General features: G+C 35.8%; 1 protein-coding gene across 2 annotated transcripts in view; it reads right to left on the minus strand.

Moving 5' to 3' along the window:
* Window positions 1–13,494, minus strand: part of ARAF (A-Raf proto-oncogene, serine/threonine kinase) — a 1,692,569-nt gene that overhangs the window by 1,249,792 nt on the left and 429,283 nt on the right. For both annotated transcript variants that reach the window (XM_044080303.1, XM_044080302.1), the window contains exon 3: window positions 1,260–1,414. In XM_044080303.1, coding sequence (XP_043936238.1) covers window positions 1,260–1,414 — 155 coding nt within the window. The remainder of the gene's footprint in view (window positions 1–1,259; window positions 1,415–13,494) is intronic.

Here is a 13,494-nt window from a genome sequence, read left to right on the forward strand (position 1 = left end):
CTGGGATTTCTTTAAGTGGAGCATGTCCAACAGCTCAGGGTTTGACATGGCCTTGTATGTTAAGCAGAGATCGCCTCTGAGTAGACGATAACAGAGTATAGTGTATATATATATATATATATATATATATATATATATATACATATATATATAATATATATATATATATATATATATATATATATATACACACACACACACACACACACACACACACACACACACACACACACACACACACACAGTCGAAGCTTTGAAACTTAGAACACTTTTAACTGAGATTGTCGTAGAGCGCTGAATGGGAGATTTACCATTTCCTCACTGTAGTGCGATCTCAGAGTTGGCATATTTAAGTAGCATGGGGTATGGAGGGTGTAGGGGGCCTTGGCTCCCTGCAAAAACGTAAAGTTGAAGCTTTTTGTTTAGGTTTAATGTTTTAGTTGTAGTTTCAAAACTTCAATTATATGGTCTTGGCCATATGGGTTTCAGAGTTTTGAAATTTCGATAAAACAACATAGTCCCATATATATATATATATATATATATATATATATATATATATATATATTTTTTTTTTATATTATACACACGCGCGCACACACACACACACTACTACATATGCAGTCCAGGAAACCATTAAGAAGTCTAGCAGAAATTCCCAACTGCCCCAAAGCACTATCTAGTTACATGACTTGTTCAAGGTTGCACAGCAAGCAAATGAAAGCAGAGGGCATTAAATGTTATGCACAGGAAGTAGCACACACATGTATATTATAACTAATACACACACACACAAACACACAAACACTTGTGCAATCCATTTTAACCTCGATTTTTAAGCAAACTCAATTTCTTTTTTAATGCCAATAAATCATGGTGCCCTCCATCTCATGTTTGTCTCCAAGCAAGAAAAATAGAGATCATGAAAGGTATTCCCTGAAGGCTTGCTGCTGGGCTGGAATGGATGTTGAAATGTTGGAAAGATTTACACGACATCTCCACCCCCCCAAAAAAGTTTAGCTAACAAACTTATTTGAAAGCCTCAGAACACATACAATTTTCCTAGCAGTGGAGATAAGAAATAAATTTGAAAAAATACAGCCACCCCCTTCTGTTGAATTAAAACATGCCAGTTTAGAGGAAATTCAACACTAGTAAATGTTATCCCTTCCTGTTGGTGATTATTCTTTATGTAGCATCGACTTAGGCTGCCTCAAAGAAATTGGAATATAGCATTTGTACAACATTATGCTACTTACACTTTATGCATGTTGCCCATATCCACACAAACAGTTGGGACTTTACTGCTGCACTGCTGATGGAATTTGTAGCCACACGTTTGACATCGGAAACCATGGAATAGGAACTTCAAGCAAAAATCACAAAACACCAGGTGAAAAAATGTCTTTCTTACCTGGAACAGAAAAATTTAAAAGTGAATGTTAGATATCAATATGCCCAATTATCACTCTCAGACCACAGACTCCTGCCTCTGTACTATCAGTTCATACAGCAACTTCAATAAAAATGTTCCTCAACTATAGTTTTGGCCTGCAACACCACAATAATCAACTTAAGAAAGGAGAGAAATATTCAATTACTAGTAAAGGAAAATAACAGTTTGTTAAATAATACAAATGGGGTAAGAATAAGATGCTGTTGTAGCAATAATAGCTGATAAAGACAAATGTTCACTTATAAGCAAACAAACACTGGAAAGTGCATACATCTTCATATATGTGTAGAACCAGACACATTTAGAAGCCTCTGAACTCTTGCCTAAAACAGACAAAGTTTCCCACACAGTCAGCAAGGTTTTATATAGCTATGTATTGCTGCATTCTTTACTCATCAATTATCTTCTCATAAATTCCCTTCTACACAACTTTAAGACTCCCCCTACTCTCTGACGTTTTGCTAACATACCACAACCATATCACTTTGCTGAAGCCTCCTATAATCATGTGAGTTCTGTCACTCAGGCACCTGGGATAACCTAATAACTCGAACTGTGTGCAGAAACAGATAGGTCCATAATACAGCAGCAGAATGGAAGGTGTACTCTTCTTTGTATGCTACATTTTTTTCATTTAATGGTATTATTTCCTTCTATTTACTAAGTAGTAACAATACCTTAAGTGTTTTTGCTTAGATATTCTCCACTTACTTATATGTAGCAAAATCATGGATGAAAAATGTTCCTTGTGATATAATCCTCTTACCCAGAGTAATGAAGATAGATAAATCAAATAAACCTAGTTAAAATTCTTTAAAGGTCTTTAACTTGTATAACCTCACTAATCCCTCAGGATAAGTTTTCCAGTGGCTCACGACTCTCTTGGATACAAACCTCATCTTGAGTTCATTTTTGAAATCACCACCAGTTTTTGGCTACCTTCTGCACTGGAAAACTTAAATGCTCTCCAATAACATGCTATATGTTCCCTTTCTTTTTAGCTCATCAGGGTCCTAGAATATAGTATGTGACATTATGTGAGATAGCACTGATGCACAAGTCACCAGAAGGGCTCACAGCAGCTTGGAGAGAGGAAGGAAAGACTGAAAGATGATGAAATGAGAATATGGACAGCTACACGGTAGCTAGCCAGCTGCAGTATCAGAACACACTTCAGAAATAATAATAAAAACATGTTACTGTTCAACAACAAATGAGCATGCCTGTATGAGTAAAGCACTAGTCTACACCACCCAAACACCATAAAGTCTGACATCTATCTATTAATTATTAGCACCACTTCTATGCCCATTTTCATTTTATGGAAATGTTTCATAAAGTGTGGTCACCAGTATAGCTCTCAACCTTCCATCCCCAAAATGAGGAACACCAGCCCTCATAATATGGAACAAATGGGCAAAATGTGGAGCATACTAACTGCTTACTAACTACTTCAACTAGGAAGGTCATAGAATGTTTAAACTATGCTGTTTTTACTTATAAAAAATATATTTTAATGAATTAACATGATTCCTTTCTATTTACTGCGTATATCGGTTAAAAAATTCCTAATACAGAATGTGTCAGACCCTTTCAATGTGGAACTTCGAGGAACATGAACTTTTTAAAACCCCAAATGAGGTACGTTCCTAGTAATGAGGTACACTTGAGAGGTATAGTCACAAGAAATCCAGGTTAAGGTTATGCAACATCTTATAAAATAGCATATCAGCTTCCGTACACCTGAAGATACCAGTGATACCTTCTTGTATTAATATAGTATTATATATTTAAAAAAATGTCTTGACATACATAAATATTTACAACCACACTAACAACCAGCACAGAATACAAACCCAAAATACATAGGATTATTACGATCAGTTCTGCTATCATTACCCCTTTAATATATGTTTGAGACACAGATGCTAAGAAATTCACCTCAAGTGCAAAGCTTGAGAGGTGAATTTTGGCATCCATGTTGAGAACACAATAATCGGAGATCCAATCATAATTCTTTACAGAGCATTGAGCTTTATCTGCTCCATGTACTACTAGTTACAGCACTGTCAGGTAGTTTAACACACAGTCCCCTAACGTTTACACTCAACTTGCCATACCTATAAACTGTTCAGATTTTCATAGAATGTCCAAATTTTTGCCTCATTTGCTTGGCCTGTTCCTCAAACTCTGTGGTTTTCACACAAATCATGGATGAATGAAGACACTGAATAATGACATACACTTAGGTTTCAGACTTCTTATCCTTCAGAAAATGCAGATGAACACGTATCCTATTACTCTAGTAAATTTCTTAGTTTTTAAAAGAGGAAGAGACGCCTTATTGATACTGACAGCAGGCAGAGCCAAATCTTTTTTTCTGCCACTGCCTTTTATTGATCTGTACTGGCAAATTTGACTGCCTAGCACAGGACTCAATCTAAACAACTTCAGCAGGGGGCACTTAACATTTATTAAGGTTGGGTCTCGTGCCACTCTAGCACTTAACTGATTTATCTTTTTCTGAACCATGCACTATAAAATATCTGTGCTTTCCACGTTAAAAATCAAAAAGTGCTGGCTTGTATTGGTCTAAAGAGCAGCAACTCCTCCAACATTCAGAAAACTAGACTTATTAAATGAGACTTATGTACTGGTAAAAGGAAGCAAAATATTATACAGCCAGGCTCTGTGGTGTTGAGGGATGAAGCTCATGTAATGAGACAGCCAGATGAGAGGCAGTACCATAATGTCCTTTCTGAGGGAGGGACTGGTGGCCTAGCAGTCATCTAATTTGCTCCCTTTTATGTAGGGGCTTGTAGGTCACAGAAGCTGTTCACTGGGTTGACATGGGCTTTGCTCTGCAAAGCTGGTAAAAGGTAGGTAAGCCCTATCAAGCATGTTTGTGGCAATACACACACATACATTGTTGGAGGACATGGGGTGTGTTTGTTAGCACCTAGGAAACAGGGTTAGGAACTCACAGAAGAGGAGCTCTGATGATGCTAGCTTGAGGGCAACTTTGATTGTCTTGTGCCTCTCTACAATGAATAGGCAGGGAATAGCTCTGGTCTTCCGAGGAATGAATGGGCCAGCAGACTACAGGGAACCCAAAAAAAATAAAGTATATTATTGTCATACAATTAATTATTCCGTGGTGGTACAGCAGTAGCGTTGTTACCTCACAGCAAGAGGTTCTCCCATTCGATTCTCGGCTTGGCTTGGGAGTGCCTTCTGTGTGGAGTCTGCATGTCTTCCCCGCAGTTGGGTAGCGTTCGAAAGACATGCGTGCGTAAATGGGCGTGCCTTCGTTAAGCTGGCACCTCTGCATTTCATAAAAATCTACTGCCAATCATTAGCGGACTAGAGTTCCGCTGTGGCGACCCCTTACCGGGAAAAAGCAGAAAGACCAACAACAACATTGTCATACATTTAATTCAGAAAACTGGTTAGAGCCTCTCTATATAAAAAAAATCACCAGCCAAGAGAGGTAGCCACAAGAACACTGGTTTAATGAGCGCTTTCATTCCAAACATAAAACAGGAACTTCAGATTAAACATTAACTCACCATTTCTTCTTTTATAAACTTGTCCACTGCCACCATGTGGCCAAAAAGTTTATTACATGAATGTGCAAATATTTCAAACTATACAACACAAATACATTACAGCAAAATTCTAAAAATTCAGTTAATAAACATTAAATTACCTGCACACCAGAAATACATGTTTTTGCACTAAAAAGTAATAGAAATCACAATTTAGCCTTTTTAAGAGTTAATAGGTTATTCACTGAAATCTTTATCATTTATGCCTGGGGGCTTAAAGGCATCCAGTACAATCTGACAAGGAAGCTCCCTGGCTTCAAGTTTGGCATGCTACCTCCCCCCCTTTGAATCTGGGACTACACTTTCCAAAGCAAAATAAATAAATAAATAAAAACCTTTTATTTTGCACACAATCCTTAGGGTTGCTTGTACAAGATATTGGTCAAATCACCTTTTTACAACATACAGAGGTCTATAAATTCTTTTTCGCAACACTGGCTCAGTTTTACCAGAGTAAAAACAAGGACAAGACGAGCACTTCATCAAACATACAACCCCTTGACATGACATGACAATCAAAACAACCACGGGGGGCAATGACTTTTGGATATCCTGCCAAATTAATGTTCTCCATGTACAAAATGAACTTACACTGGTTGCAGGATCCACATCTGTACAATCCACTACTGACAATTTGCTTAAAGTTTTTGTTAATCTCAAAAAATACTTTTTTTTAATAAGCAAACCTTGGCACATTGCACATTTATTTATTAAAAGATTATTTGCTTGTTTGCTGTTAATACTAAGAATAATATTGTTACATGTACTTCTACTTGTTTAAACTGCTTGTTGCAACACTTAAATTTGGTTTCTTACTGTGATAGACTAGGAGTGAACATTCTAGCCATCTGAATGGTCATTTCAGTACGCAACACTGTTCTTTTACTGTTTTACTGTGATGCCATCTGAATATCCCTGAAGAAATTAGATGGCTTTTTCTGTTGGACATCTTAACTCCAGGATTTTACCACTAAATTGACTATACACTAGGATGGGCTATGGGTTTTTAAAGCCTTCCTTTTGCTGAAAGGTGGTTCACCTCAATTCAACAATTTGCCTCAATGTCAGGGTTGTGCATCAACATAGTAAAGACCTGCAATCCACAGTCTTGCTGTCTGAGTAGGTGCTTCATTTAGCAATACTGCTCTTCATTTCTTCCAGCCTAATGTCATCTCAATATTAATGTAAAGACTGAAGAACAGTGTCGCGACTGGTCATCTGCAAACTCTAAGGCTTTACCACTGGCATGACTTTACAATGTAGGTGGGAGGTGCAGGGGTTTTAAAGCCTGCCCTCTACCTAACAGTATTTGTAAGGGAGGCTCTGATGGTCTCCGCTGCTTTCCATAACATTTCATGTTTGATTTTCTTCTACTACAGACAAGAAGTCAAAAGTCTTTTTTTTTTTCAAATAATTCTTTTATTTTCCATAATATGAAACAATGCATACAGAAAAATGGAAAACATTGCAGTTAAGAACATTAAAATAATACGTTGAATTGTTACAGAATATTGTGAGTATCAAAACAGTTTAACAGTGGTACATAAAAGAAGAAAAAGAAAAACACAAGGAAAGCATTGTAATCAATCTAGCCAAAAACATTTATATACAATATTTACAAAATAATATGCTACCAAACCTCTACAGGAGTATTACAGGAAGTAGGAAAAATAACATTGATTGAGTTGACAGTGGATCTCCATTAATTAACAGGAGTAAGGATACATATTGCACTAAATGCATGGATAGGGAGTTATTCACTAAGGATTAAATCTATAAGATATTTCCATAAATTACTAAAATAGGCTCTCTTTTTGGGACCCTTTATAATGAATTTATGAGCTGAAATGTGTTTATAAGCCATCTCTTTGAAACCTTTCCAACAAAGTCTGGTGCGATCCAACCAGTTATTAGTGATGTATAGTTTAATAAGTGAACAAAGAATAATTAAAATGTGGAGTTGTAATTTAGACAATTTGGAGGTAGGAATATGAAGAATGGCTGTTTCCCACGAAAGTGTGGAGGTGTAATAACCCATTTTTTGCAGACGGACTTTTAGAGAGCACCAGAGTTTGTGAGAGTGGCTGCAATACCACATAATGTGTAATAGATCCGCCTCGGATAAGGACAACAAGTACAAGAGGGGGATGAGTTGGGGTTAAATTTATTAAGTATTACAGGGGTGTAGTAAGAGTTATTGTTTAGCATCAGTTGAGTATATAAGAGTTTCTTAAAGAGGGAGAGTTCTAAGGTAGATTTTATGGCTAAGAGTTTTGATCCTCTGTAATAGGAGAGCCAAGGTTATTCCAATAGTTGGAGAAGAGACAATTTGAGTTGTATAGCAAGGTATTCAATAGTTTGTAAGAGGATGAAGTTGTTTTTTTAGTGCTCGAGACTACAGAGATAATTTCGACTAGTTTGTTGATTTCCTGAAGATTAGGAGAGAAATTGAAAGGTTGTGCAAGTATAATCTCTTAATTGTCGGAGAATAACTGTGTATTTATTATTGGTCCCAAGAATTAACCGTAGCTCGGAAGGGTTTTGACCTATATTTGAGGATATCCCATATATTAAGATCCTTGATGAGAGGGAATTTAGTGAGGTCAAGCATTTCATTATTGATCTTGAGATTTGGATTATGATGAAGTGGTTGGAGAAGGTAGGATATTTTCAAGTTTGATGTCTTTAATAAGGCTTTGAAAAGCTGATTTTTATGTTTTCAGAATGCGGCTAGATTACAGTTGTTCATAGAAATAGTGGATAAAAGAGTAAGAGATCCTAACTGACTTAGGAACCAGATGAACTTAGCTAAGTCTTTGTTAATTTTGGAGAAAAAATTATTAGGACTAACATATCTGAATTGAATTGATATAGAAGTCTGGGTAGGACATTCATTTCACTATTGCTACTTTGGACAAGAAAGCTAAATTCAGAAGTTTCCATCTTTGTAGATCTTGATGTATAGTAGACCATGTTTTTAGTAGGTTGTTTTGAAGCATGGAAGCTTGGTTATGTTCAAAGTGGATACCTAGATATTTAATGTTATATGTTATTTGGAAAGAAGACTCAGGAAAATAGAAAGATTTGTGAGCATTAGGATTGATTGGGAAGATATGTGATTTTTGTTATTAATTTGGTATTCTGAGGCAATAGAGAAGTTCCTGATGGCATCAAAATTTTAGATCTGAATTGGGAAATTGAAAGTATAGATTTAGATCATCTGCAAAAGCTGGTATTTAGGATTTTAGGATATTGTGGTGGGTATTTTGGGTGATATATAGAAAAAGGGCTCAATAAAAAGGTTAAAGAGAAAGGTGAAAAGTGGGCACCTGCCTTGTTCCATTAGTAATCAATATTGGCTTGGATCTCTGTTTATTTATGTATAGGTATGTGAGAGTTTGTATAGAGTATTCTAATCATATCCGAGAAGGATTTCACGTTGAAATGGGACAAAGTAGCAAACAAAAAATCCCAATTGACTCTGTCAAAAGCTTTAGATGCATCCAGAGTTAAGGTAAATTGTATTACGGAATCCAAGGTTAGGATATTGTCCCATGTGTGTCTATTGCTCATAAAGCCAGCTTGGTCAGGAGATATTAAAGATGGAAGTATCTTTTGTAGTCTGTTAGCTAAAATAGCAGCAAAAATCTTAATGTCAACATTTATTAACGAGATTGGTCTATAATTATGTGGGTCTGCTTTATCTTGTTTGTTTTAATAAGATAGTTTTTGAGTTGTTCCAATGGAGGTCAGTAATACCCTTCTTTATAATACAGTTAAAGACTTTTAATAGAATGGAGGAGGTTTTGAGCAAAAACTTTGAAGAAGTTAGTGGTAAAGCCATCAGGGCGGAGATTTACCTGTTTTGAGGTTATTTATGATGTTTTGTATTTCTTGAATGTCAAATCGGGTGCGGAAGGATAAGAGTGAAACTTGATTAGCTTTAAGAGAGAAATTAATGGAGTTAAGGAAAGACTCCATCTGAGGTTTGAGAGTGTTACGTTCATTTTTACTATAAATATCTGAAAATAATTCAAAAATAAATGTATTATTTCAGAATCTGATTTGTAGATTTTCCTTGGTAATGAAGGGTGGATATTCTTGGAGCACCGTTATTGTTTTTAATATTCTTGCCAAAGTTCTTGAGGGAATTTGTGCCCATTCAGAATATGTTGCGTTCCTGTAAGGAATAATTTTGAGTGAAGTTCAAATAAAGTTGTATTGATCAATTCATCAGTTTTTGGGTCTGGGGAATCTCTGATTTATTTCTAAAGATGATGAGTTTTAAGGATAAAATCTTTTTTTTTTTTTATGTTGAGTTTTTTAAGAAAGGCTTTACTGATCAAAAAAACCTCTCATTTCAGCTTTGCAAGCCGCCCATTGGATGTCTGGAGGAATTTTGGACTTTGTAAGATTGATATCCAGATCCGATAGTATGTTATTAATTTTATTTAATATATCTTTATTATTTAGTAAGTTATTGTTAAGGTCCAGTTAGCAAAAAAAAAAAGCAGGGGAAATGGAATGTAATTTTGAGAGAGATTTTTGCATGATCAGAAAGAAATCGGGGTTCAATATTGAAAGTATTTTTGAATTTAGAAAGGGTGTCTGAAATTAGAAAAGAAGTCTAGCGATACCCAAGATTATGAATTAGAGTAGAAAGTATATAGATTTTCTCTTTGGTACGTGACCAAGATTTGTGGCAATTAGAGTAGAAAGTATATAGATTTTCTTTGGTGAAATATTACTGAAAGTAATGGTGTCTATAAGATTAAAATCTGAGATAAGTTCCTCTAGGGCTATAAAGAAGGAAGAGTTATAAGAGGAGGAGTTGCTGGTGCGGTCTAGACTAGGATCTATTACAGCATTCCAGTCCCCACCTACTATGAACAAGTAATTTGGAAATGAGTTTAGTATATTATAAATTTCTAAAATAAAAGTTTGTTGTTGAGAGCATGGTCCATATAGGTTCAGGAAAATTGAATTGGTTTGGAGGAGTCTGGGAGCGTAGAAGTGAAGTAACACCATCTGCCATTTATATCAGATTTAAATTCATTAATAGCTTCCTGGAATTGTTTCTTAATTATAATGGCCACACCCTCAATTTGTGCCATCACCAGCACTTATTATAGACCTAATCCATTTTCTATTTTTACATTCTCCCACTCTTCTTTAGATAGGTGAGTTTCCTGGAGAAAACAGATACTAGCCTGGGATTTAAAACAAAGGTGGAGTAGCAGTTTTTTTTTTAGCAGTATTTTGTAAAGCCTTTGATATTCCAAGTCAACAGACAACTCATGTATGTTAATCCTAAACAGGGTGTAAGAAACATTATATATTTGGAGTCTTAATATTAGATATGAATAGATTAATGTGTGTTGAAAAGAGTCTGCACTATAATTGCAATAGAAAAAAGATGGAGATCCACATCTGATTTGTGTCTGTAAAAGTTTGAATGTAGAGGAGAAAGTAGCAAAGTACTCCTTCTGACATGCCGTGCCTACCCACCGAACCCCTTAGAAGAAGAGTACAAAAAACAACATAAAAAACCTAACAATTCTATACATATGTACAAAGAAAATCTCATCAAAAGATTATCAAACTAGATCCCTACTACAGTGCACATATAGCATCCATATATGAATAATACTCCTACTAGTATGACAAATAACTATATGGCAAGTTAAGTAAATATACATATGTACGCCTGTTTGCTTAAACTTAATACATATGAGAAATGAAGATTTATGGATTCCATACAGAACAGATTTAGTACTAATAATAACCATTCATATGGAGTCACAAACATAACAGGTACACTGTAAAATTGGCACACCACTAAAGCCTTATGATACAGCTTTATCGATACAAGAACATGTTACTAGTGACTATAACAGTATAATAGAAGTTGTAAATGATTAAGGAGCTAGACAGAATGAATACTTGTGATATTGTTGGACAAAATGTATTTACACTGAACAGACTTGCTAATAACAGAGCTAATTTAAGACTAAGGATCTTGTTATGTTATTTGTACCCTCCCTCTTTCTGTGATTACTGTTTACCGGAAGGACTTTCTGATTGAAGTTTAAATGGGTCTTTAATCCCTTCTTAACTATTTACTGCATGTTTTTAGTTATCATTAAGTTAGTTTTACAGCCTTATGTCTAACTCTGAGGACACCTTGCCCTGTTGACATTTTACACATAAATATTCCTTTATTATCCAACTCTGCATACATATTTATATATCTGTAGACTACAGCCAATTCAGTAAAACAGGAAGACAGTGTAGTAAAATATGTAAGTGCTATCATATAGTTTTCTTTAGATGTATGTGACCAAATACTGGTTACTTCATATGAACAAAGTTTGCTATATTTATGATTTTATCTAGTTACTCTTACTGTGACATCCTGCTGCAGTTAAACTAAATATCTTTTACTGACATCTGTTGTGTTGCTAGATAAATGTATGCTTAAGCGTGTGTTAGTGTAATTATTTATGCATTTACAATACATACTTTATACAACATGGGGAAAGGAAGTTAAACAGACCATAATAATCCCGCTTAAGCGTAACTAAGGTGCCCCTGAAATAAAAACTGTTTTTATGCTAAACTATGTAAGTATGATCCATAAAAGTATGCAGGAACATTATGTTACATAATAAAAAGCCTGTAAGCGATTGATGGGAGTCGAACCTTAAAGCGCACGCCCAAGGAGTCCCCAGCAATAGATATCCTACTGGAAACCTCGTAGAAGATCGTTCCTTGCTTGACACGTGGATCTGCCTTAGAAAGGAAAAAAGAGCGTTTTAAGCATTTTAAACAGTTTTAAACCTGCTAAGCGGACTGTGTTGAAGCTGGATTAGTGAGCGACGCTGTCACTGAGCCCTCCGTGAAGTAAACTGAGCTTATGAGGGGTAAATCTGCTGAAACGCTGTATTGGAAGTTTATGAGTTTATAAAGTTTCAGGAACCTTGTTAAATACTTTAAGGAAAGTCTCTTTTGCTTCACTTTGAGAGGTTGCAGTATATTTAATGTCATTTTGAAAGAAGATCAGTGTGTTTGGAAAGCGCATTTGAAATCTGATGTTGTCTGTTCTCCTTAATAGACATGGGTAGATCTTGTGAAAAGGTTAATTTGTGGTTGTTCCATGAAGTTTTATTTTTTGCTGCATATAGAATCTGTTGAGCAGTCTGGAAATTGAGTAGCTTTGTGCTAAGGCATCTTGACTTTTATCTCTCTCTATTATTACATTTTTTCACCTTCTGAGTGGAGAAGTGATTCAAATATTTGCTTTGTTGTAACAAGTAAGCCTTGACTGTCATAGTTCTCTGGGAGGCCTCTTATTAAAATATTATTACGTCTGCTTCTAGCTTCTAGATCTGTAAGTTTTGTCTGTAAATCCGATATAAGAGCTGTTTTGTACGCAGATCATCCGATAAGGACTGTAATTAAAAGTCATTAGATTGTACTTTTTGTTCAAGTGTGTCTACTCTGTCCAATATTTGATTGATGGATTTTCCTAAAGTGGAAAGTTGTTCCGAGAAACTTTGTATGGCAGAATGAATGGGTTGAAGGGCCTGTTTCAGCTCATCCATGTGAAAGCTGGAATCTTCTTTGGTGTTAATATTGCTTTTAATAGGCTCCACATTTTGTTTATTTGTTCTCTGTCTTTTGAAAGAACATCTTTTCAGGTGAAAAAATTGCTGAGGATTTGGCTTTTGTTGTTTGTATATCCATTGTAGTAGAGTCATTTGTCATTTTTATCTGTTTAGCCATGTGGAGTTAGAAGTATTTCAAGTAGAAGCAGGCCTCCCTGGATCTCTTGTGGAAATAACACTGTGGAAGAGCCAGAAATGATGAAAGGCTGTTTTGAATATTGCCCACTGCAAAGGTAATGAAAGTTCCGAAGATATGGAGGTAAAGTAGCTCTTTTCGAGGTATGTAGAATCCTAGAAATTGTAATTGAGGTAAGGAGCTCTGTGCACAAGCTGTTCCCTAGACGACCACCATTTTGGAATCAAGAAGTCAAAAGTCTTGATGTTTGAAAAGGTGCTTCTGCAAGGAACAATGCTATTCTATTTTTTCATCCAGATTCTCTCTCAATACCACAGAAGACATAAGTGAACTATGTTTGTACTGGTAATTTGGAAACTCCAGGATTTTACTTTTTATCAATTGACTTCTACTAAGTCAACAAAAAAGGTCTGTTGACCATTTTTCAGCTCTTTGTCTCACAGTGGGACATACCATTTCTATTTTATTTACTGTACCTCTGAATTTGTCAAATCATAGTATTCTAACAGTTAGGGTGGCTGCGGTGGTGCAGCGGTTAGCGTTGCCGCCTCACAGCAAGAGGTTCTCCGGTTCGATTCTCGGCTAGGTGCCTTCTGTGCTGAGTCTGCATGTCCTCCCTGTGGTTGT

This window comes from Protopterus annectens, chromosome 8.part0 (genome assembly GCF_019279795.1).
Source record: "Protopterus annectens isolate FY-2018-M chromosome 8.part0, PAN1.0, whole genome shotgun sequence".
NCBI classification, from domain to species: domain Eukaryota; kingdom Metazoa; phylum Chordata; order Ceratodontiformes; family Protopteridae; genus Protopterus; species Protopterus annectens.